The 23918-nt window shown below is 43.6% G+C and overlaps 1 protein-coding gene across 8 annotated transcripts in view; it reads left to right on the top strand.

Moving 5' to 3' along the window:
* SORBS3 (sorbin and SH3 domain containing 3) overlaps window positions 1–23918 on the top strand; it is a 683012-nt gene that overhangs the window by 345498 nt on the left and 313596 nt on the right. For all 8 annotated transcript variants that reach the window (XM_069617708.1, XM_069617705.1, XM_069617709.1 and 5 more), the window contains one exon: window positions 22229–22531. In XM_069617708.1, the coding sequence (XP_069473809.1) occupies window positions 22247–22531 (285 nt within the window). In that variant the 5' untranslated portion in view covers window positions 22229–22246. The remainder of the gene's footprint in view (window positions 1–22228; window positions 22532–23918) is intronic.

Below are 23918 nucleotides of genomic sequence, written 5' to 3'. Positions count from 1 at the left end.
GGTGAATATAAGGACCATCTGTGTTTGCTGCTGATGTGGCTAGAATACCTCTCTATGAGTCACCACATTCATGGGATTCCCAGGCCTTGTTGTAGATAAATACCCCTGACAGTGTTGCTTAGCAGCTGTTTGCTGGGTCGCATAGCGGCAGAGTGCCATACATAGGTTGCCGGATTGTCAGGGCAATACTTTGACTTTTGCGCAGTGTCTGGGGAGCACACTTTACTTATAATGTAAACTGCTTTAGTTATTTTAAAGCCAATAGTTTGAACATTTGTACAGGCTCTGGTAAGCACATTTTACTTATAAAGCAAACTGCTTTTCATTATTTATACTCTGTATCAAAGCCAGTTTATATAAAATTGATATACATTTTTGTAGCAAAATTGATATGAAAAATGTTTTGATATCAACATTTTAGGGGGGGTTTATATACAAAATTTTTAATATTTTATGTCCAAATAATATTACTTTTTATATAAAACTATATGTAAAAATGAGATTTTTAATATTAATTTGTATGTACATTTTTATATCAGAACATATTTTTTATATTCCTTTTTATATAAAATTCCATATAAAAAATATGGTTTTTGATATTATTTGTATATACATTTTTATATTAAAAATATTGTTTACATTATTTTATATGCCTTTTATATCGAGAAATATACATTTTCATATCCTTTTTTTCTATTAAAACAATATCACAATTGCGTGATCTAATTTTCTGCGTCCTATCGCAGTGGGCGGAACCCCTATGTGACATTATCACGGCATAACTCTGCGAAACTCTAGATTCACATTCCCTGTCTTCAGCGATCACTTCGCTCTTGGAGCGCCGCTCCCAGCTATATCTTGATTTCATATAACATTTATATTCACTTTATATTAAAACTGATCTAAATTAGAAAACATGTTATTTCCAATATATATTTGATATAAATCGATATAAAAAAAGTTTATATCCTTTTTATATCAAAATTATATTAAGTTTATATCAAAGCCTATCAAAAGGGGCAGGACTAAGACTGGAAGCAGGGGGCATGACCACCTGTCAAAATTCTGACTTGTGCAAAAAGGGACCCCTTCAACTACTAATGCATTAGTTCCGTTGCTAAACCCTTTCAGACTCCCTCAAATATTTCCAAACTATGGAATAGTTATCAGAGTAGAAGCAATTTATTTATTGGTTTTTCCAATGGCAGCAACTGTGGTTGCAGCCTCTTTGTGGCACCTCCAAGGTGAAGGGAAGAAAACAAAATGAAACAGGCATTGAAGAAAACCTTTTAAATGGTGCAATTCAGCTCAAGTGCCCTACCACTGCTCCAGGTTTGTCATGTTCAGAGGAGAGAGGGGGAGGGGGAGTAAAAGGTGAGATTAGTAAGGGAAGGAGGCATCTTGATAAAACAAGCATGCGGTCTACAATTTCAAGGAGTTTTTTGCTTAAAATAAAAGATATTTCTGGGTAGATAGCTCACAAGTAAACCGCTGGAATATGACATGAACCCAGACGGCACTCGCAAATTTGAATCTTGTGGCAGGGGTGATTTAGCCTTTCATCCTTCAAGGATGCTAAATTGAATACCATAATATGATGTAATCGTGACTCCTCTTATTGTAGCACTTAGAAGCAGAGGCATATCCAGGATTGTCTGACAAGTGGGACCTGAAGTTAATGTAGTTGGCAGGGATGCCATTTTGGGAGTGCCAGGGGTCGTGGTTGCGACCCTTGAGGTCTTCCTTGCTACCCCTGTGGTCTGCCTTGCTACCCCTAGAGAAAAAAAAAAGATTTTAAAAAAACGTTTTTTTTATTACTTTTTTTGTTTGTTTTTAAATTTAAGCTCCTGGGCTGTGGCCAGTGTCTTATGGCTCTTTATTTTTGGAGTGGCTAACTTTCTTGTTCAGGCCTCTTAAAAAAACGGGGTTCCACAAGTGTATCACTTTGAGTAGTGACTCTAAATAAGAAAGAATAGGAATAACACTTAATTTGTCTTTCTGGAATTCTATCCAATAATTGCCAGACTCGTAAAGGTTTATTTCCAGGCACACTTCTGGTGGAGAGTCACTGATTTAGCCTGTTTGTAAACACCTCAACTGAGCCTTTCACCCTTCTGAGGTCGATAAATGAGAACCAACACAGGTTGGGTGATATTGTATGTATAAGCGCTTAAGCGTAAGTGCTATATAATAACACATCATTATCATTTGGCCTTGAACGTCTGCTTGCATTCACAGTAATGTGGTAATATGGTCCTATACACACTATATTAACGATACATATGGTGATCCATTCTTCTATGAAATGTATATAAGATTATAGTGATATGGCAACCGTATTTCTCATAATGTACTTAGGAACAATATGTGATGTCCCTTCCGGTTTTGTCAAGGGGTGAAAGGTTGTGTTCCATCGCTTCTCGTGATGTGACTTCGAGGTGTGGGGTCAAATGACATCACTTCCTGTGATGTCAGAGGTCAAAGGTCATGTGATGTCACTCCCGCTACCCCTGGCATTTTGGTGAAATAACATCCCTGGTAGTTGGTCCCACCTCAGTGACATTAACACCTGTAAATGCCCACCCAGTAGTACTTGGTGGGCATTTACAGATTTTGGGTGGGTTTTGCCGAATCAGGCTTTACCCTGTCTACGACTCTGCTTAGAAGCGAGAGGAATCTGACATAAGCGATACATAAGGACACAAATTATTATTATGTGTACTGTTTGTCTTGTGTCTTACTGTATGACAGCGAACTTTATTTGCTGACAAGATCCACCTCCATGCCTCGAGGGCTGGATCCATCTTTGGTTTTCAGGACACCCCTCATTAATATTCATGAGATACATTTTCAGTCTATGAGCCTCATTACAAGGATGGCGGTAATTCGCTGGTGCTACCAGCGGTTTTCTGCCATCCTCGTAACACCGGATCCACCGCCTGATATCCCAGTGCCACCGGGACATTAAAAGTCCCAAAAGCCTGGGAAATCAGGCAGCGGATTCGGGAAGTCCCCATTCCCATGGAGTCCTATATGACACCATGGGAATGGGATCACGGAAGCACCGGCACCGTTCTTAACGGTGCCGGTGCTTCCGTGAAATCTCTGCCGTCTGGGGCTTTTGCACTCAGCAGGTCAGACCGGCTGGCTGTAACGGCCCCCGCCCGCAGAGTCAGAGTGTGGTGGTCTGGAAAGGGTGCCGGTACGTTGCTACTGGCACTCTTATTTCCACACCGCCACATGCATAATGAGGCCCAATGATTCTAAATATATGCTACTTTTTCCTCATGCATATTAATGAGGGATATCCTGAAAACCCACCAGGATCCCGGCCCTCGAAGCCGGGATATGGACAACCCTGAGCTAGCATGAAGAGGAAGATGAAATCGGAGCAGGAGATTGGTGAGTGTGAAGGGGTACTCTACTGATTTTGACACAAAGGTCATGTACTATTGACATGGCGGCAGGAGTCACAAAATGGTGATGGGAATGAGGGCAAATGTGGCTGCTTGTGTGACAGCTATGTAAAGTGCTGAGTAGTAAATGCCATGATGCTGTGACAGGCGGGTAGTGTTTAAAGGGCTGACAAACTGTACTGCCTGTACAAAGTAAAAAAGACAAAATAGGACACTATGGGGTCATTTTTATTTTAAAAATTGTAAACATTGTGGTGGAAAACTAAAGAGTAAAAGCGGAATTGTACGATCGGACCAAAAAAAAGGTCAGACTGTACATAAAGTCCAAAAATGCATACCACCAAAGGTCCGAACACCAAAAGTTCGAACCTTTGGTGGCATGCATTGTAGGTAAGTTAAAAAAAAAAAAAAAACAGGGGCTGCGTGGGTGTCCCCGCAACACCCCGCTCACTATACTTTACAGTATATTGAGTGGTGGTTGCAGGGGAAACCCTTGCAGCTGCCTGAAAAAAAAAATTACACATTTTTAAAAAGAAAAGGACCCTGCGTCGCCGGTTCCCGATCACGCAAGTGAAAGGGAACTGGCGCCGCAGGGACACATCGTGAAGAAAAGGTAAGTAGGGTTTGTTTATGTTGGTGTGTGGGTAGGGGTGTGTTGAGGGTGTGGGTATGTAGTGATTTGCAGTGTTTGTTCACATGGGAAATGTACGAACCTTTGGTGGTGCGTACATTTCCCATGCAAACATTTCAGTCACTGAATTTTCCGTGACGGAAAAATCACGCAGATCCGTAAAAGCAGGCAAAAATGTCTTCACTGTTCAGTTTTATACTCTGCTTTCAGAAAAGACAAACGTCTATGCCCTTTGGTGGGGTTTCCTAGTGGATTCCTATCGAATCCTCCTGCCCCTTAGAAGGTGCTAATTTGAGGCTGATTCAATAGGAATCCATTTACCGTTGATGTTGATGTTCCTGGTGACCTTTAGATCATTGCAAATGGCATGGAGCTCTGTTTTCTTTCCTCTCATTGGTCTGAATCCTACTGGGGGCGTGGTCCAGGAGATTTTATTTTTGGTTAGAAGCTGAGTGGGCAAATAAACTGATGAATGAAGGAGAGCTTAAGGGCAGCTGCTGTAGGAGGGATGAGTCCCTGCAAGAATTGGACTAACAGGGAGTGGGTGATCCTGGTTACCCAAGAAGGTGGAAAGAGGAACACTGCTGCCAGTGCAGGCTTCTGTAGCACATTGAAACCACACTAGTGCTTATCGCCAAGCTGCCAGAGCACTGCTGTGCTATTCCCTTTGGGTCCACAATGTGGCTCGGGCCCATGCATTCGTGGTATAAAGGCTGGGGCAGTGCCAGCAGGGAACCAGAGTCATGCATAAGCGCACAGTGGGAGCCAGTGTTCGGGGATTCGGTGCACTGCACCGGGTTAGGGCCCGCCAACTAGATCCTAACTACTTAAGACATATTTGTAAGGGGTTTGCTGGGAGGTGTGGGTGGGCGGTGGCTCTCTGCAGTCCACAGTGTGAAAGTTGAACGCCATGACTTGGGTGGTCTGGAGAGCCAAACAGAGCACTAGTGTACCGTACCCACCGTGTTATCTATCACACGGGCAAAGGAAATAACCAAACAGGGAGCAGCCATCTGAGCTCCTTAGAAGACCTAACAAGGAAAAGAAGCGCTGCAACAGGAATAACTTAACTGGACTGCGCCAGAGAATGTGTGAAGAGTATGGAGTGAGGAAGCTGCATGCTGACATGATATGCACCGTTGGTGAAAAATTAGAGCTAAGTTCCAGGGCTCAAGTAGAGGGAACACACTATTTTTCTGAGGGTGGACGCAGTCCGCCTTGTTTGTTTTCAATTCATTAAAGCAATTTTTAAAATGCTTTCCTGTTTTTGATTAAGAGAGCCGTGCCCGGGGCTCGAACCGAAGTCACGCGGTTCAGAGATAAGACACTTTACATTGCGGCCCCAGGATAACACTCCTATTGATTCTTTGCTGTACAGGAAACGTTTTCTTGCACATCTGAAACTAAAAGGTGCGAACCTTTTCTATTTAGAAAGAAATAATTTTTTTCAAATATGTTACTTTGGCAAATGCTTACTTGTCCTGTGCTTTTGCTTCAGTTGGGAAAGACACCCTCAAATTAAATATGCACACTTCTTTCACTTTACGGTCACTGCCTGTGACGTTACATCCCACTGCATACATCGGAGTCCCACACTTTTTTATTTTGAGCACTTTAGCCCTGATGTTTAGCCATATGCAAATTGCAGAGCCTGTTTTCACTCTTTGCTCAATATTAGACGATAGGAAGCTACACAGATGGTTGGGGGCGGGAGAGGGGGGGGGGAATGCGGGAGACTGGCAAAGCAAAACACACTTGCAAAGCGTTGCACCAGGTGGCCCATGCAGAATCATGTGGAGGGCAGTGTGGACATGTTGGAACTGGCGGGGGCGTTGGAGAGGGGCTGGGCTGGATTCAGCAGGGGCCCTTGTGTCAGGAACGTACAAGCCGCTATGGTTAATGACTGAATGGAATATTTAAGGGCTCCCGTATCCCAAAGTCAAGCGAGTGATGAGTTCATGGCAGCGCGAGGCCTGGAGTGTAGAAAAAGACCGGAACCCGGAGTGTTTCACTCCTAAAGATACATGGTGAGAATCCCAAGGGACGCCAGGCAGTGCTATCGCTTTATGGAGAATAACTGACCAGCAGCCTCAATGATTGACTAGGATGTCTTCTGTGTCTAGTAAAGTTGTGGGGCAAAGTCCCCTGGGGGCGCTCCTCGAGTGCTTCCATTTCACTGGCTTACACAGAACATGGCAGCGCAAGGCAGGGCATCCCAGTGACTGCACCCCGGATCGCTGCCCAGCACAGTAAGGGGACTCAAGTGGGTGGGATTGCAGGAATCCCGGGGCAAGCAGTCAGGTGTGTTTTTCTTAAGTGGGCCCGTGAAAGCGTTGATCATTTGATGAGCGATGTTGATAAAGCAGGCTAGTTCCATACACCAGTGTGGATGTGCGCATGAGTAAATCCATGGCCGTTAGGAAACGAATAGCTTCCCATATAAAAAGGCAATAATTGCACTGTTAGGAGTCATGCAGCTGAATCTTATCTGTGCGAGCAAAATGCCAAACTATGGGCCTCATTACAAGTATGGCGGTATGGTAACGGTGCCGGTAGCGCTACCGGCACTGTTGCTGCCGCACTGCCATAATACGAGCTGTGATCGCGTGTGACTGTCAGCCCGCCAGGTCTGACCTGGCGGGCAGAGCGGCACCCGCAAGCGCAGCAAGTCATATGCACTGACACCACTGTAAACGGTGCCGGTGCATCCGACGTCCCCATTCCCATTGAGCCCTATGGGTCTCAAATGGGAATGGGATGTACCGGTTCCGGGCATACGCGAAAGGGCAATTACGGAATACCCCGGTAATTGCCCATTCGCAGGTGCTGGACCCGGTTTCGATTTTGGAGGTAGTACCGGCAAGGCTCTCTCCAACATCGTAATGAGGCCCTATGGAGTCATTACAAGGTAGGAGGTGACCATGCCGCGATTAGTGGCACGGCTACCCCCTTACCGTATACCGGGTCCGGGTTCCTTGAATGAGGAATTACCGGGCCATTCCGACCATGGAGGACCCGGTAATTCCTCATTCAAGGAACCCATTCCCATTCAAGCCCCCATAGAGCTGAATGGGAATGGGGAGGGTGCTAACAACGGCCCGTTAATGACGGGCCCGTTGTTAGCACCCTGGTCTGCTCAGGGGACCCGCTTAGGTAAAGCATCTGGCGGTTAAAACATAGAGAACCGGTCAGACAATCATCTTCTTCTAGGAACAAGTAAATGAGATTAGGGAGCAAGCTATAGGTTTGCTATTGTGACGTGTGATGAAGTAAAACACATTTTTTTTGGAGCTGCCTGTCAAAGTAAGAGGTTTAAGTGTTGCAGTTGAGGCGAGTATGCTTCAAGGAGAAGACGAGCGGCAGAGAGTAGACCTGGGAGAGCCAGGGAATTCAGGGGTATGGCCGAGCCACGGCTGAGCCTGGGGGTCAGGCCTTGCTCTAGGAGCCCACCACGGGCAGAGCCAAGATCGCAGCCATAGGGATTAGCATCACCATTGGGAGAGGCAAACTTACTCGTTTGGGGGCATCTAACTTCTTTACGCATTGTAATGAGACTATTCTGGTGCAGCTACAATGTTATAAGCAGTTAACTCTCTCCTTCACGTCTGAACCAAACACTTAAGGAGGTCTGTGAGAATGTGCTGCCTCCTGTCCCCCCTACGCTTCGAATCACTCCCCTGACATGCAAGTACTAACCCCATCACGATTTAAATTGCCTAAAAATGTATGCAGGTACCAACAATGAAATGCTTTGCGTCAGAAATTGCAGGGCCTTTGTTAACAGGAAAGACACAGGTGCCCTTTAACACATGTGTCCTGTTCTGTCCAGCCGCGGATCTGTAGTTCAGCCAGGTCGAGTTAACATAGCCCAACATTTTGGGGGAGAGATGGGGCTAGAGCGCTATCTGCACAATGGTGTTGCACCACTGCCAGTAAGCATCCTTACACAGCGCAATGGGTCACCACCATTGCACAAAGGGTGGGGGTGGGGACCTAGTCGGAAATGTTCAGGGGAAGATTATTTCGGAAAAATAGTCTTTTTTTTCCCTCAAACATTTCCGTCACAGTCGTTCAACCCCGATCCTAACCCAGAAATAGCTGTACCTGAATACCTAAATACCTTCCATTCTGTATGTTTAAGCGTCTTGTGAGCCATTAATCTATAAAAAAACGATTTTAGTTGTCCCTTTGTTCATTGTATTCCTAGAGTTCTTTAAAGTTTCTGCAATCTCATTATGTGTTTTCTGATGCTGGTCAAAACCATGTGCCAAAAATATGACACCATATGCACAGAATAGTGGCTTCTTCATATATTTACAAATGTCAAATGCTTGGGTCCTATCGTCTACTCTGCCCCAGCCAGCTCTGCTGAAAGCTCAGAAGTCAGATAGTACCGATGAGGGAGCATCTCCGCCTGGTCCCCTTTGCCATCTTAATCAGACAAGAGATGGAATCCTTAGCTATGACCCCCTCCATTGGATATTTATGAAGATTGTTTTTGAAAATGCTAATTAGGGCAGCTGGAATGTTGAATTGTGCCATACAACCTACAAAATCCCAATGCACCCTATCAATGGCTTTTTCTGTGTCCACACTGATGATGGTTTATGGCACTTGCTTTTTATTTGCATACTCTATAACTATCATCAATTTGTACATGTGTTGTGTTTTGTCCCAACCCTTTTATTGTTCCTGGACGGATAATTACTGCTTGTACTTATTAACCTTCTGTTAATGTAGATTTTTAATATTTTAAAAATCTACATTAACAGAGAAATGAGGCAGTATGAATGAGCTTTTTCTTATTTTTTACCTTCCTTAAGAATGGATCTACGTGATTTTTCCGTCGCGGAAAAGTCTGCGACGGAAATGTTCACATGCGAAATGTACGCTCTACAAATGTTCGTACATTTCCCATGCAAACATCCAATAAAAAACCATACATACACTCCCACGCACACCCACAAAACACCCCCCACACCCCCAACATACCCCCACTACCCTACTTACCTTTCCTTCCTTTGCGCTGTGTCCCTGCAGTGCTGGGTCCCTTTCACTTCTGTGATCGGGATCCGGCACCACAAGGTCCTTTTCTTTTTTTTTTGGGCAGCTGAAGGGGTGTCCCCCACAACGCTCACTCTACTGTATAGTATAGTGAGCGGGGTGTTGCGGGGGACTCCCCTGCAGCCCCGGCTTTTTTTTTTTCTTTTGGCGGGGGATGGGGCGGTGTCCCCCGCAACCCCCCACTCACTGTAGTGAGCGGGGTGTTGCGGGGGACACCCCACAGCCCCATACCAACCCCACCGAAACACATACCACGAAAAGTTCGAACTTTTGGTAGTTAGAACTTTTCGTGGTGTGTGTTTTAGGTCTTTTGGTGGGGTTGGACTTTTACATTCGGTAATTTCGTCCTATACCTTAAGAATACCAGTTCTGATTGGCTGATTCATAACTTCAGGGTTGTGTTCATTTCCAGTACATATCTAGCAGCACTGGTGATACCTCAACGGTACATTTCTTGCATCTTTCCCCCGGTACTTCATCCTCCCCACCCACCTGCTCATTCTGTTAATCATTCACCATTGCCCTTTTTCTTGCATCTGTTATTCCCAGGCTTACTCTTCATCATGCTCTTCTAAAAAAAAAATATATATTTGATGTCCTTGACAGCTGCTCTATTAAGATTGTGTGCTCTATGATATTGTACAAACACATTTGCAATACCTAAATTCTTTCTATAGGCAGCCCATCTTTCTCGATCATGACATTTTCTCTTCATTATGTACCCTATGTTACACACAGTGACATATACCTGCTTGCCCCAGTACTGTGCCTATACATAATAGAAGCAATCTCCTTAAGCTACATAGACATTACTGCTGGTACGTGCCACTTTAGTTCAGACCTGGATACTTTCATCTGGCTCAATATTGCATCCCTGTCCTGCACATATCCTGCATCCCTCTACGTCTTTGATCTTCATGTTTTGCATCCAAAAAGTAAGTCTTGATCCTTCAGTCCTTCAATCTGGGCATGAATCTGCATTGCCCTGTTGTTTGGGTCTAAAAATTGAATTTGCAGTATTATACCCCCTCCAAAGAAGATTTAAACATGCCCTAATACAGATGCATTTTGAAGGTTTGCATTATTTTCTCCAGAATCTTATAATACATTGCTTAATTCAATGAGAGGGCTTGGAAGACCATGTTAGCCAGACAAGCAGTGTAGCTTCTTCTTTTAAAAAAAAAAAAAATCTCTTTTCAACAACCTAGCATTTCCCTTTTGTACACCATACAATGTAAACCTTTTTTGTATAAGCAAAACAAAACAAAATATTACAAAAGAAGATGGTCTCTTTGGAATGGCGATATGTAGAAATATTTGTGTATTTTTAAATCTTTTGATTGCCTGTCTCGTGCAAACGTAACATGCTAATCTAACATTGCCATTTATACAATTCTACCTTGCAATTCTGGCCAAGGAAAAGACAGTGAGGTAGTGAAAAATGTAAATGTATTTAAAACAATAATGCGAATACAACTAACTTGGGCCTGATTCACAGAGCGTTTTCCAAACAGGTTTCACCATTATAAAACGTTTTTGTGAATTAGGCCCTTGGTCTTCAACTGCACACAATGGAGCTCAATATAAGGCTATGTACAGCAAGTCCCAAACAATTGTCCCAAATCTAATTACCTGCCTGTATGATTTTTACTGTTTTCAGTCTATATAATCATCCACTCGTAATTCAAACTGTCTTTATAGAACTATGTTGTGTTCCACAAATACTAGGCATCCTATATGCTCCTATTCTACATTTTCTTCAGCTTAAATACCAACAAATTCTTCATAGATATAATTTCAGCAAAAGTCAAGTGTGTTTAAAACATTTGATTTTCTCCATTATCAAGACAAGTATGATTTCTGAGAAAGTTATTTGAATAATTACTTGATAGTACATCCACAATTAACCAACTTCTCTGTGCAGGTGTGATGCAGTGAATATATTGACTATGTGTAGGTCGTTTAACTGTAGACAGTGGGCAGCTTAATTTGGGCCCTGCTAGTTTAAATTCAAAATTGGTCTCAGTGATTTATTTTCCCTGTTCTGAACCCACATGTATACTGTGTTCTCAATAGACATGGGTGCACCTTTCCCTAATCACGCAAGTGCGACTTTCAGTAAAAATGAGTATCTTCATTGCAGTTTGTACATGTGTGTGGGATTGTGAATAAAGCTAAATATGCAGCTTAAATTCACGTGTGTATGCCTGCACACCTTTAATTGCATCTCTGTGTGTGGTTTTCAGCCTGAATGTACTTTAATGCTGAAAATAAACGGTTCACCTGTAATATGTACAATGTTAAAAATCATCTTCTCTTTCACATTACGCATGAGTCTGCCTGGGCATTGAAAGATAAAGGAATGCAGGAGTTTGCACTTCACACATTCTTAATAAATCAAATGAATTATTTACACTAATTCTTTTCATTTTGTCAACATCTGACCTTTGACTTTGGCTTTCAATAAATGCATGATATTACCTCAGGCAATTATATTTTGCAACAATATCATGACACAGCATTACTCTGGATCAGCTTAGGCTACTAATTATATTCGAAATAATACTTAACTTTACAAAGGCAGTTCCACATTAAAGTGGCACCACAATGGATTCAATTTTAAATTTTGTTTATCGATTATTCCTTAAAGAATAACATCTCACTTTGTATTCAGTGTAAATGGGGGAGCACAGGGCATTGAAGATCAGCGCTTGTGTTCCTATCTTCAAATTGCGTTCCCGCAATTGTCAAAACTCTATCTTTCCAGATTTTACTGAGCTCAATCTATAAGAATGGTTTGGATTGATGGGGGTTTAATTTACCTTTTTAATGCAACAACTGAATTTGGGGAGCCAGCACGGGACCTAGTAAGGGTGAAATTATTCCTTCTGCAAACCTCTTCAGGTGGCTATGTGAAAGTCAATCTCCCATAGACTGGTCATCCTTCTTGTCAGGACTGGCATCCTTCTCTCAATGGACTGCCTCCTTCTCTCCTTGGGCTAATCCTTTATGTTCATCTCCCTATATTCCATAATACTTCTCTTATTCCCTCGGTATTAATTATTCCTTCTATGTAGTATATTCCTTGCATGCAGTATATGTCTTTATGACTCCATGTCTGCCTGCTGACAGAGGTGTGGCTTTCCAGTCCCAAAGATGGGAGGGAAAGCACTCCTACTGAGGAAAACCTATTTTGTTATTGTGCTCTAATTTCTGATTAAAGTATGCTAAATTAATAAAAACAAATATTTTCAGATTATGCAAGTCTGTGTACACATCGAGAGAATTTGAATGAATGCATTCTGATCAAATTTGGTGCACTTGGAGTGTTTTTTTTCTCCATTTTTCACTAATTGAAAACATGACACGCTATATATATTTTCATGGAATCTGATTGATATTACTTCTATCAACAAACTTTCAAAATTATGGGTTTATGAGGGCCTCTTTTATGACACAATGATTCATTTAGTTATTACACATTTTAATGCAACATTTTCCTTCATGTTAAGATGAATCAGGCTTCCTAGTGTGAAGTTGCAGACATTTTGCTACAGGTGGCAGTGCTTTGCCTAAATACTCTCTATGTATGCTACGTGTATCCAGACAGGCAACTTTTTGCTGGACACATTCCATAACCTTTCCTTTAATTGTTCAGAGCAGATGTATGTTTGCTATGCATAGTTCTGTGACCTTTCCCTTAGACTTGGGATAATGCTGTTTTTCATGTCTTGCCTGTACTTTGACAGAATGTCCCACACTCTTCCAAAGGAGCCGTTTGTGTGTGCTCTCCCTGTGTTATTATTGCACATTCCTAAGCTGGGTAGGCATGGAAATGTAAGCACAGGACGTGTTTCTTTTTTCCTGATCAGCAGTTTCAGGTTTTCCGCCTTCAATCACCAGATTCAAACAAGTCACTTTAATCAAACGTAAGGGAAAATATATGTTAAAACAAAATGGAACTGTTATGTTGATTCCTGTATGACACTAAATGAAACATCTGCAAGTACAATCCTTCAATACAAATCACTTTACTTGTGAAATCCGGCCTCGAAAATGATGTCACTCCAAAAGTTACTTTCACCATGTTTACAATGTATTGGACGTGCACATATGTTCTTCACACTTTGGAATTGCATCCAATTTGAACATGGGAGTGAGCAAAGCCTGTAATCTAATCAGGAATTCTTCTAATCGTGACCGTAAGCAAGATATATTTATTTATTTATATACAGGGAGGAGAAATGTTCTTTTGATCACAAAAGAAAGTACAATAGATAGGAAATCAGAATTGATGGGAAGCAGTGAGCTTCTTACAATGGGGTGAGTTTGAGTGACATTCTGACCAGGTTGTGAAGAGGAGTAAATGGATCAGTCCCCGGGGACAATACATAGGTACATAAATTAAGCATAGCCAACATTAGACATTTTTAAGAGCAGGTAGACGGTATGGTCAGCTGTGTCAGGGATGTGGCCATGATGGATGAAGTGCTAGAGTGCACACAGAGAAAGTGAGGGACAGAGGTAAGTTAGAGACAGGGGAAAAGTGTTAGCTAGTAAGCAGATGAGAGGTAGATTAAGAGGGTAACTTGGAGGTGAGGAGGTAGGCTTTAATGTTGGCTTTGAACAAATCTGTGTGGACTGTTATCAGATGTCTGGGAAGAGAATTCCATCCAAGTAGAGCAAGAAGAGAGAAACAGTGGAAGTGAGAGGAAGCGCAGAGAGGGCGAGGTGCCACAAGGGTTGTGGAGGAGGCAGAGTGGCGATTACGAGAAGGCTTGTAGGGTTGAATAGAGGAATATAGATACAATGGTACCTTACTGGGGATAGATTTGTGAATGAGAAGAAGAAATTGTCGTGGGAGGATAGCTCAGGGGCAACACGCTCGCCTTGGAAGCAAGACATTGCAGAGCAGCACAGGTTCGTGCTTAGAAACCTCTGGGTATTACGTGTGTTCTAAATAACCAATTATAAAAGAAACAATTCTGGCCCTGCTTTGCATAGTCAGCCATCCAGCCTTCTGACAGTACAAGGAAGTAGGTGTGAAGTGAGTGATGCTTGCCAGGGTTGAAAGGAAGGAGGTGCCTGATTTTCCTAATATTTAGGCGGTTGAGACGAGCCACCATTGCAGTATTATAGATGAAAGTAGAGAAGGTGTAAGAAGGGACATAGATGATGCCAAGGTTTCTAGCTGAAAAAGAGTAGGGGAGAGTGTTAGGTGGGAACTGGATAGGTAGGGAAGAGATGATAGAGAGTATTTGGCAGGGAAGAAGAGCACCCCTGTTTTGGTAGAGTTTAAATCATAGGAGAGTCCAGGAAAAGAGAAGAATGTGTGGGTGTCGCCTGTGAAGAGTTGGTACGAGAACCCAAAGGGTGAGATGAGTGCCCCAAGAACAGAGGTGAAGAGTGTAAAGAGGAGAAAAGCCAGAGCCATGTGGAACACCAACAGTTAGAGGAGTGAGTTGAGAGGTTTTGCTGTTCCAGGAGACAGAGGATTGGTGAGGTGCCAGGTAGGATTCAATCCAGGCAAGGGCTTGGTCGCCAATCCCAAGAAGAAAAATGGCATTAAGGAGATCAGAGTGATCGACATTTTAAAAGGCATCAGACAGGTCAAGCAGAAAGAGGATAAAGCATAGGATGGATTCCTTAGCAGAGGCGATGAAGTTGGAAACATTCATGAGAGCCGTTTTTGTGGAGTGATAGGAGCGAAAACCTGCTTCTCGGGGGTCTCAAAGGTTGGGGATGTCTAAGATGGTTGAACACAACCATTTGCGCACTTTGGAGCAGTGCGGAAGGAGAAGCACAGTCAAATGTCAGCGAGTAGTTTCGGGCCAGCCCCTTGCTTGGGTATGAGAGGGATGACCATAGCTGTTTTGAAAATAGAGGGAAAGCAAGTTGAAGGACAGGTTGATGAGTTCAGCGAGGTGAGAGGCCACTAGAGGGGCAATAATCTTGACTAGCTAAGTAGCAAGATGGTCTGATGATGCATAAAAGAGATTAGCCTTCATCAGTAGAGATAGGACTTCTTCAGTATTAGTGTGACTAAATTGGGAGATAGAGGCAAAGGATGATGGTAGAGTAGGCAGGGTGTACAATGTAGGAGGAGTGTGAGGAAGGTCAGGAGAGAGTATCTAAATTTGGATATTTCTGCATTGGAGTATTCTGCTAGGTCATTAGTGGTCAGAGTGGAGTTGATAGTCATAGGTTTAGGAGGAGTCAGAAGAACATTTTGGGTGTGAGGATGGTTGGAGCGAGGGTCAACGAGGGTGAGGTAGAGTTCCCTTATTGTTCTATCAAATGAGGACTTGAGAGGGTTTAGGGCAGAGAGGTAGATTTGCAGGTCCTCATACAAGTGGGTACACCTCCATTTGTGCAGCACCCAACGCATGTCTGTACGGAGAGAGCATTTGACTGGGGTGACCCATGGTTGACGATGCTGACACCTAGAGGTGAATGTTAGCTGTGGGAAGTGTGAGACAGGCATGGTATCAAGAGATGACGCAGACAGTAAAGTAGAGTTTCAGAACCCCTTGTTTCAGTGGCCAGAATGGCAATATACCTAACTTGCCCTATCTCTAAAGTGGGAATGTTCCCTAACAAAAGAAAAACTAAGGGGAGTCAAAGTCTGTCAGTCAAAAGTAAAAACCTGTATGCGTCAAAACCTATGCTTCACTTCTACAAAATAACAGGGTGAATGGGATTTGGTCAACTCAATAGTGTTCAAAGTAAAGTAAGGAAGAAAATGGAACTCTTCCGTCGCTCTCTCCCCCAAGTTCAAGACACTCACGTCTTGTTCAAGAATAAAGTTAGTTTAACAAAGGAGCTCCTCTGCGGTTCCCTTACCCAACTTCAAAGCACTCAGTTTAAAAATGTTCCACAGAGTCTAAGATTCTCTTGGCAATTCAGATTGGATAGACAAAACTTCACAATACTTTTCTTGTCAGGTCTCTTGTCAGGATATCCTTTTGTGGCGGTTCTCTCGGGCTTCCCTTGCCCTGAGCAAAACCCTCTTATCTGGTTTACACTCCACAAAATATGTAACAGGCTCACTGTTGCTTCTCGTATGATATTCCAGTTCAGTTCACTGTACTTCATGCAGTTTAGGGCTACCCTGGGCGTGGTGCAGTTGTCAGACTACTGACACCCACTACAGGTCGTGCAACAAGGTGTCTTACTTGTTCAGTGTTTCTTCTGTTTTTCTTGTGGGGTCTCTGCGGCCCTGCTGGATCAACTTCCTTCCTACTCTAATGCTTCTTTACACTCTTTGTTTAAATGGAAAGTCTCTTTCCCTTTACTTTGGGATTTTGCTCCCACTTCGGTTTTCACACAGCTCCCCTTTGCCTCACAGGAGCTTCCCACTTGCTTTTGGGATGTCGATACCACATCGGTTTTCACATAGCTCCTCCTTTTCTCACAGGAGCCCCTTATTCAACTACAGAGTCTTTTGAGAATGTACACTCTTGTACACGACCACTCTGTTACTTTGTTTCTCGTGTCAATAGTTAATATCTTTCCCCTTCGCTTTGCTTCCATTACAAGCCTTCATTAGTATGCCGCCTGAACGCGTTCGCTCAGACACACTGTAGCGGTAGCAGCTCTGACTCACGTTCTTGGTTTCTTTCACATAGAGAAGCTCACCGGTCACACTGTTGCTTCTGCTGGCTCTGGCCTCAACCGCTGAGGTCAGGGCCTCACTCCCCACCCCTCAGACACTCCTGGGCTCCTCCTCACTGCCCAGGGGAATTAGCAATTCACAGGGTCTTGTAGGAATCACGTTGCCTCCTAATTTTGGACTGTGGCTCCTTGGAGCACTGCTCCCTCGCCACGCTTTCCCTGCCCTGCCTTACTCTGCAGAGGCACGCGTCTTGATGTCCTGCTCTCTGCCTTCTGGTACTGGGATACTCTGGCTCAGCTGCGACTTCCATCCGCCCTCCAACTCGGTTCAACCAGTGATTGCTTGGGTGCTCTTTATACTGTCTTGAAAAGCTTACAGGTTGCATGTGTGCCTGATGAAAGTCAATTGCTTGACTTTGCCTGGCCTCGTTAATGGTGCATAGAAAATGGGTAGGGATTGATGTGCCTTGATCTGCACCTTCTTCTTCTCAGTACTATAATGGTGTTTCTCATAGGAAATCGGTATTCATCTTGAGACCTTCTTCTTCGTCCCAGTACCTAAGTGGTCTTTGGGGGAAAGAGCATATTTTACCTGAATACATCCCATGAAGGCTCAGGAGGGGTTAGATAAGTCATTATCAAGAAGGGGGGAATTCCCTGTTTTGGGTCTATGGGTGTTCTTTTGATAGGAAAGAGGTGTTGGTGTTACATTTCTCTCTTCCTTCTCAATGTTAGGGTATGAGGTGTCAAGTCTTCTCCTTATCTATCAGTCCTTATCTATCAAAATGATGATAACCTTAGATTGGTGGCTTCAGTTCTTTCACCCTGGTACTCTCAGTGGATGGGGTTAGTAGGGAAGAAAAAGATGTCATCTCCCTGTTGGGTCTCCTATTAGAGGGACTGGAGGGTAAGTTAGTAGAAGGGATTTGCTGCCCTGAGATTTCACATCCCCTTATTTCCCTCTGAAAGTGAATATTTGTTGGAAGATTTTGGTGTAGGGTAGGACATGAATGACAATACCCTACAACAGTCAAGTGAGGATAGGGTAGGTCCGGACTAGAACGGGGGGGGATACCATGTCTTGTCCTTGGGCTCTCCTTTCCCAGTCCCAGATGAGCCTCCACCCAGGTGACCCTCCCTCTCTTGTCCACCCCCAGGGTCAGGATCCAAAAGCGATGGACCTCCCAATGCCACCTTTTTAGAGGACCCCCGGGGAGTGAGAGGGAAAAACCCTTAGGCATTTCACAGAAGTGACAGGAGAATGAATCATATAGTAGGGATTGGAAGCTGGAGAAGGCAATGTTAGTGAAAGAGGCATCAGGTGTGAAGGAGGAGAGTGAGACCTGTAGGTCAGATATAAAGGGATATAAAGGGAGGAATGGCAGAAGGTTTACATTTTGTTTTAGTAATAGGTAAAGCAAGTCGTGAGGAGAGGTCAGAGGGTGGAAAGGAGATGGTGGTGGAAACAATGGAGTGATTGGATAGCTATAGTCTGACAGTAGTATTAGTGACTGAGAGCGTTCTGGAGCAGAATAAGAGATCCAAAGAGTTACCCCTGTTGTGGGTAGGTGGGTTAAGGATAAAGTGGTGTACTGGGTGGCCATTAAGAAAAGACTGAAATTCAGACTTTTGAGAAGTGGTTGGAGAGGGAAGGTTAAAGTCACCTAAGAGAATGAGATGATGATTAGTGGAAAGAGAATCAAGGAGTTGCCTGAGTTCATCAAAGAAGTGGTAGGAACAGCGATAGATAGAGATGATGTGAACCGAGTGAGGTGGAGCAGTAGTAGAAATGGTCAATTCAAAAGAGGTAGGAGATGATGTGACATTGGAGATCTATGAGGATTTGAGGCACGACGAGAGTAGGTCTCCAACTCCTCCATCTCTGCCAGTCAAACGAGGTGAATGAAGGATAGTTTGGAGTAAGGCCTCCCGAGTAGCAGTGTCATATGGAGAAATCCAGTTTTCAGCGGTAGCAAGGAAGTCTACGGGATCTGGCATGAAAGTAGTCAGTGAAAAAGGAGGTTTTGTTGCATATAGATTGAGCATTCCAGAGTGCAATGTTCAGTTGATGCAGTAAGGAAGAGTAGAGAATTTGAATCTCAGAGCAAGAGAGGCGAGTTGGGCAGGTGTTAGGGGAGGTATGGTTAGCTAATCGACTTTGTGTGTTCGAAGTAGGTGAACGAGAGATGGAGTAGTGAGAGTTTTGCGATGTGAGCTTTTATAATAGGGATCTAAAAGGAGGACGTTGTTGCGTGATTGTAGAAAGAGTAGGGAGGGGTCAATAGGAGGAGCAACAGGAGTGAATACATTACAGAAGAATACTGCAGTGGGGAGAGACTGCACAGTAATTAGCAAGTGTGGGGTACTTACAGGTTCAGCAAGGAGGAAGGCAAAAGCAAAGGTTCATAGGCGAAGAGGCAAAGAGGCGGGACAATGGCTGGCCTTCACCCTTCGCCATACCACCCTTTACTGGGACGCCCCTGGCTGGACGCCCTTTGGGATTTCAAGAAGTGATGTGACATGCTCTTGTCAGCTGATTGCCTAGTCCATCGGTAGTTGATCTTTGATTTTGTTCTTGGTGTTGTGGGGATGAGGCAATTACTTCCTGATTGGTGTTCCCACAGGAGTCTCATGTGGCCTTCAGCTTGAGAGTGGGCCGACCCAAGTTAGTCACAGGAAGTGATGTCACCAATCTAAGATGCCCATAGGAAGTGATGTCACCATACAATGTGGCCGCATGAAGTGATATCACCAATCCAAGTTGGCCGCAGAAAGTGATGTTACAGACCGAAAGTGAGGCCACAAACCAGAAATGATGACACACCCTTGGTGTTGCTGGGATGAGGTGATTACTTTCTGATTGGTGTTCCTAGAGGACTCTCAAGTGATCTTCCGCTGGAGAGTGGCCACAGGACGTGAGGTACAAACCTCAAACAAATGACAGAATCTATGACAGGTGCCTCCCGACCCTTGCTCTACCATGAAGGCCTTGTTCAGCTCACTTTATTACAGGCCATTCGTATTTGCTTCATTTATTATTAAATAAGAGAGGTCCCAGCAGAGACCCTTCTCCATTACCATGGACTGCCTGAGGCTACCCGGGGTGCTATTGTATATTTCACTCCTGCAACTCAAAGTACCCCTCTGCCCAGTGTATCATGTGCCTGGTTATCATAAGACACGAAGGGCTTGTTAAAAGCATTGCTACTCTTCTCACATATGCAGTTACACAACTTGTCTATAGTTCACTCACTTTTTGTCTCGGGTGGGTCTCTTCTAACAGAAATATGCCCAGGTTCTGCTTGCTCAGATTATTTGCAAATCTTGCCTTTTCCCCCATTCTTCAATCACAAACTCACATCATTTCCTATCGCCCCTTCATTTCCAGTATCTCTTCTAATCACATTTCCTTACGCACATAATCCACATTTTTGCGGGATAATGACCCGCCACCAAGTTATGGCCCGAGGCGAAGCCAGGGTCCACAAATTGGGGCAAGCGCATTATCCCAAGCCATCATGACCCCTGCCAAGGTCTATAAGGAGTTTTGGTGGTGAAGTAAAAAAACGTTACTGTAATAGTTACTTTAATAGTGAGCGAATTAAATAGTAAAACTGATTAGTAAGTTAAATGTGGTTTAAGTTTTAGTATTACAAAAACAAGGTTGTCTTCATGAGTTACGCATTTTAATTGTAAACTTTCTTAAACTGCTTCGACATGAGCATGAATAGGTGTCGCATAAAACTACATGGTTTTCTATAAAAAAATTAAAGCAAATTCTTATGTTTTACTTTCTCTTTTGTAAGATAAATTGGATGTTGCAGCAAAAAAAGAAAAAAACCCAGAGAGGAACGGTCTTGATGAAAGAAATCTTGACTGTAAATGTCATTGTTTTTTCTGCGTCTGCTTTTAAAGTCAAAATGTTTAGAATGCAGTCAATGCCAGTAGTTATTGACTGTGCTCTAAACCTTCTGATTGGCTGAGGGGAGGTCAATAACTATGTCCATGTGCTAATTTGATTTAGTTTGGCATGAAATTAAAAATAGACATGTTTCCAAATGGGAAAATACCATATTATGAGCAGTAATCTGCACTTAATTGGTACTCTGTAAAACAAAAAAAAAATGAAACGTCAACACGGACAATGACAATCACACTTATTAACTTACGTTGGCATAAAACAGAAATGTGTGCTAAATTTGACCGCTGATGTTTATAGTTCCAAAGAGAAGGAATGTTGGTCTAAAAAAGTGAGCAACGCGAATGGCATATACTGTCTTCATAGTGCAGTGCTGCAGACTTCAAAGGTGATGAACAAAGGGAGCTACTTGACTGGAGAACACACATTGTAGAATAAATGAACGAATTGACTGGTGGAGAGAGGGTCCATATACACAACACAATTACAGAAACTTAATGAGTGGCGAAGAAGCCAGCTATTGTGAACAGTCAACTGTTCCCTGGAGGTCTGGTTGGTATTAGTTATGTGGGTTATAATGACATTAGCTGCTGCTTTTCGTGGTTAGCTGTTTCAAGCCATAATACAAATATATAAATATACAATGAGACACTGTATTCCCTACAATGAGACACTAGATACAGGCCAGACAGTCCATGACTAACTAACCGCCTAATTCCATAAATAAGATTTATAGGTATACTTACCTACCGTCAGTACCTGCAGTTCCCAGTACCACTTGCCATGAACAATAATTACTTATGTGCCAACTAGCCACAATATTTGTCATACCTGTATATCTGTATATTTGTATATTTCTATTTCTATAACTGTACCTGTGGAAGTACTCCCCTGTAACCAATCTCTTAAATTCCAGTGCCTAGATGCCTGTGCGTTACTTGTGCTTTATAAATGACCAAATAAATACATAAACACGGGGGTCACTAACTCTGTAGGAAACATGGCAGTCGATGGGCACCTGTCTAACACCATCCACCTGCCCGTAATTACTAGCAGAGTGGCTACTCTCCCAGTACTAATGGACCCCCCAATCAAAAAGAAAGTATTCAGTCTGTCACTGGAAGATTCATATTTTATCAGAGGTGTTTAAACTTCAAGGAAAGGTGTGCCACTGCCCAGTGAGATGATGAATCCTCTGTATGGAAGATGCCGGGAGGATAGCTTAGCGGCAACGTGCGTGCCTTGGAAGCAAAACGACACGAAGCAACACAGGTTCGATCCACGGGCCCGCGCTTAGAAACCTCTCGGTGTTTAAGCGCGTTATAAAGACAAAAAACAAATATCAATTACACAACTAAAAAAAACGAACAATTCCTGTAACAGCGCCTCGATGCCCACGGGCTCTGTGAGTGCTTTAAAAAATGCAAAATAAATAAATAAATCATTTATGGCTCATAAAGAAAAGATTCACCCTAATGAATGTGGGGTTCTCTGGGATTTAAACATTCAGCGCTGTGGTGGCACTTGGGTGGAAGTTTATGATTTGTGAACATTTATTTTTCTTTCTCATTTATGTCTTTCCAGAGGCACTTTTAAGCAGCAATGCCAGTTGTCCAGGAGGTGAACAACCCGGCAATGGAAGGAGGGGGTTGTGCTTCTCCAAGGCAGATGGGTAACCCACAACAGTATGCCCCTCCTGCAAGAACATGGGCTCCTACCCATACTCCCCTGGACCGGGACCTGGGGCTCACATTGGATGACTTTATACCATGCCACCTGCAGAAGAGAAAGACCCCGCCATGCACTGGGGAAAGCTCGTCCTCTTGGGGCTCTGGATCCTCAGGGGAGGCACTGCCCATAAATGCTGAGCACCCTGGATTGACAAAGGTAAGAGGGTGCTCACACCCATGTGTGTGTCTGCCTTACTAGTTTGGCCGGCTGTCATGGAGCACAACACACCTAAAGTTTCAAGGTCTAAGCCAATAAATAATCAGAACTCTCCATATGAAACATAATCCGCTGACCCATAAGCTTGAGTAATACCCCACAACATCTATCCCTTCTGTATCCAACCAAGTCTTCCTGCAGACCCGCTTTCAGCCCTCCAACAGCCCACCATATCCGACAGCTCAACATATCCAAAACCTGTGCCTCAACATAGCTAGACATTCACTTGACTTTATATTTAGAAGAGATCGTTTTGAAGGAGGCATGAATAAGGGAGAGGAGATTCTATCAGAGAAGAAATATAACCTTGAAGGATGAACCGCTTTACACTCATCAACCCAACTTGAATCAGTGACTGTCGTTGAGCTGGCCGCTTTATCACCCTTGTCTGAATTCAGAAGCGACATTGCCGTCACCCTCCTGGTCACACTACGCATATTGTATGAGATGATAGCTGGTGACCCCTTAGTGATTCATAGTTCTAGTGGGATTCATAGTTCTAGTGGGATTCATAGTTCTAGTGGGCTCTTTAATTGAAGACTTTAGGCTCATTTCAGTGTGTTGTGTTGCCTTTGGTAAATATGGTCAAATTCAGTGTTGTGGCTTTGAATGGTCATACCAACATACTTCCCCAAGTAGCCCCCTTGCTGGAGACCCTAATTATGAGGATGAGGTGGCATCTATGAGTTTTCCTTAGCAGCTACAGCAGTCTACATAAACCTGCTCCAATATAAATTGACACTATCCGCTGATGTAGCAGCTGCCCGTTCCCTTTGTAGGGAGAGCTGAAGAGGACACATAAGGTTGCACCCATGATCTGTTAACAAGCCGTATTTTATTTACCAAGGCCAAATATAATTAGGAAAAAAAAGTGAGCTAAATAAAATTGGAGCACTCACTTTTTCTGCATCCTGCTAGGGTGTATAAGTAAATGAATAAGCATTGCCGACACTGCACACAAACAGACGGATCCCTTTCTATCATATTGAGAAGACGAGGTGAAGCGGGCACTCTTTGTGTCCTTGACTAAACCAGTGCGCCCCATTCATCTGTCTTCTCGCTGAAGCACTTCAACATTGACATGGCTTCTCTAGCTCAAATCCCTGATGCTTACAGACTCCGTTGCCTCGTGTACTCCGACGGCCCTGTGCCCTTGCTCAAAGAGTGACAGGAGTCGTCAGCCAGTTGTGGACTTCCAAAGACACACCCAGGACTGAATGAATGCTAGCAGTCTATCCTTAAACACATCTCAGAAAGATATCCTCCTCCTTGGCGGCCCACGTTCCATCCCCTTTACGTCACCACCTTGCTGGGTCCATCTTCTGTC

This window comes from Ambystoma mexicanum, chromosome 10 (assembly GCF_040938575.1).
Source record: "Ambystoma mexicanum isolate Mex_15411 chromosome 10, UKY_AmexF1_1, whole genome shotgun sequence".
Taxonomy (NCBI): Eukaryota; Metazoa; Chordata; class Amphibia; order Caudata; family Ambystomatidae; genus Ambystoma; species Ambystoma mexicanum.
Note: the sequence above shows the minus strand (reverse complement) of the source record. Positions and strands in the feature narration are given on the sequence as shown.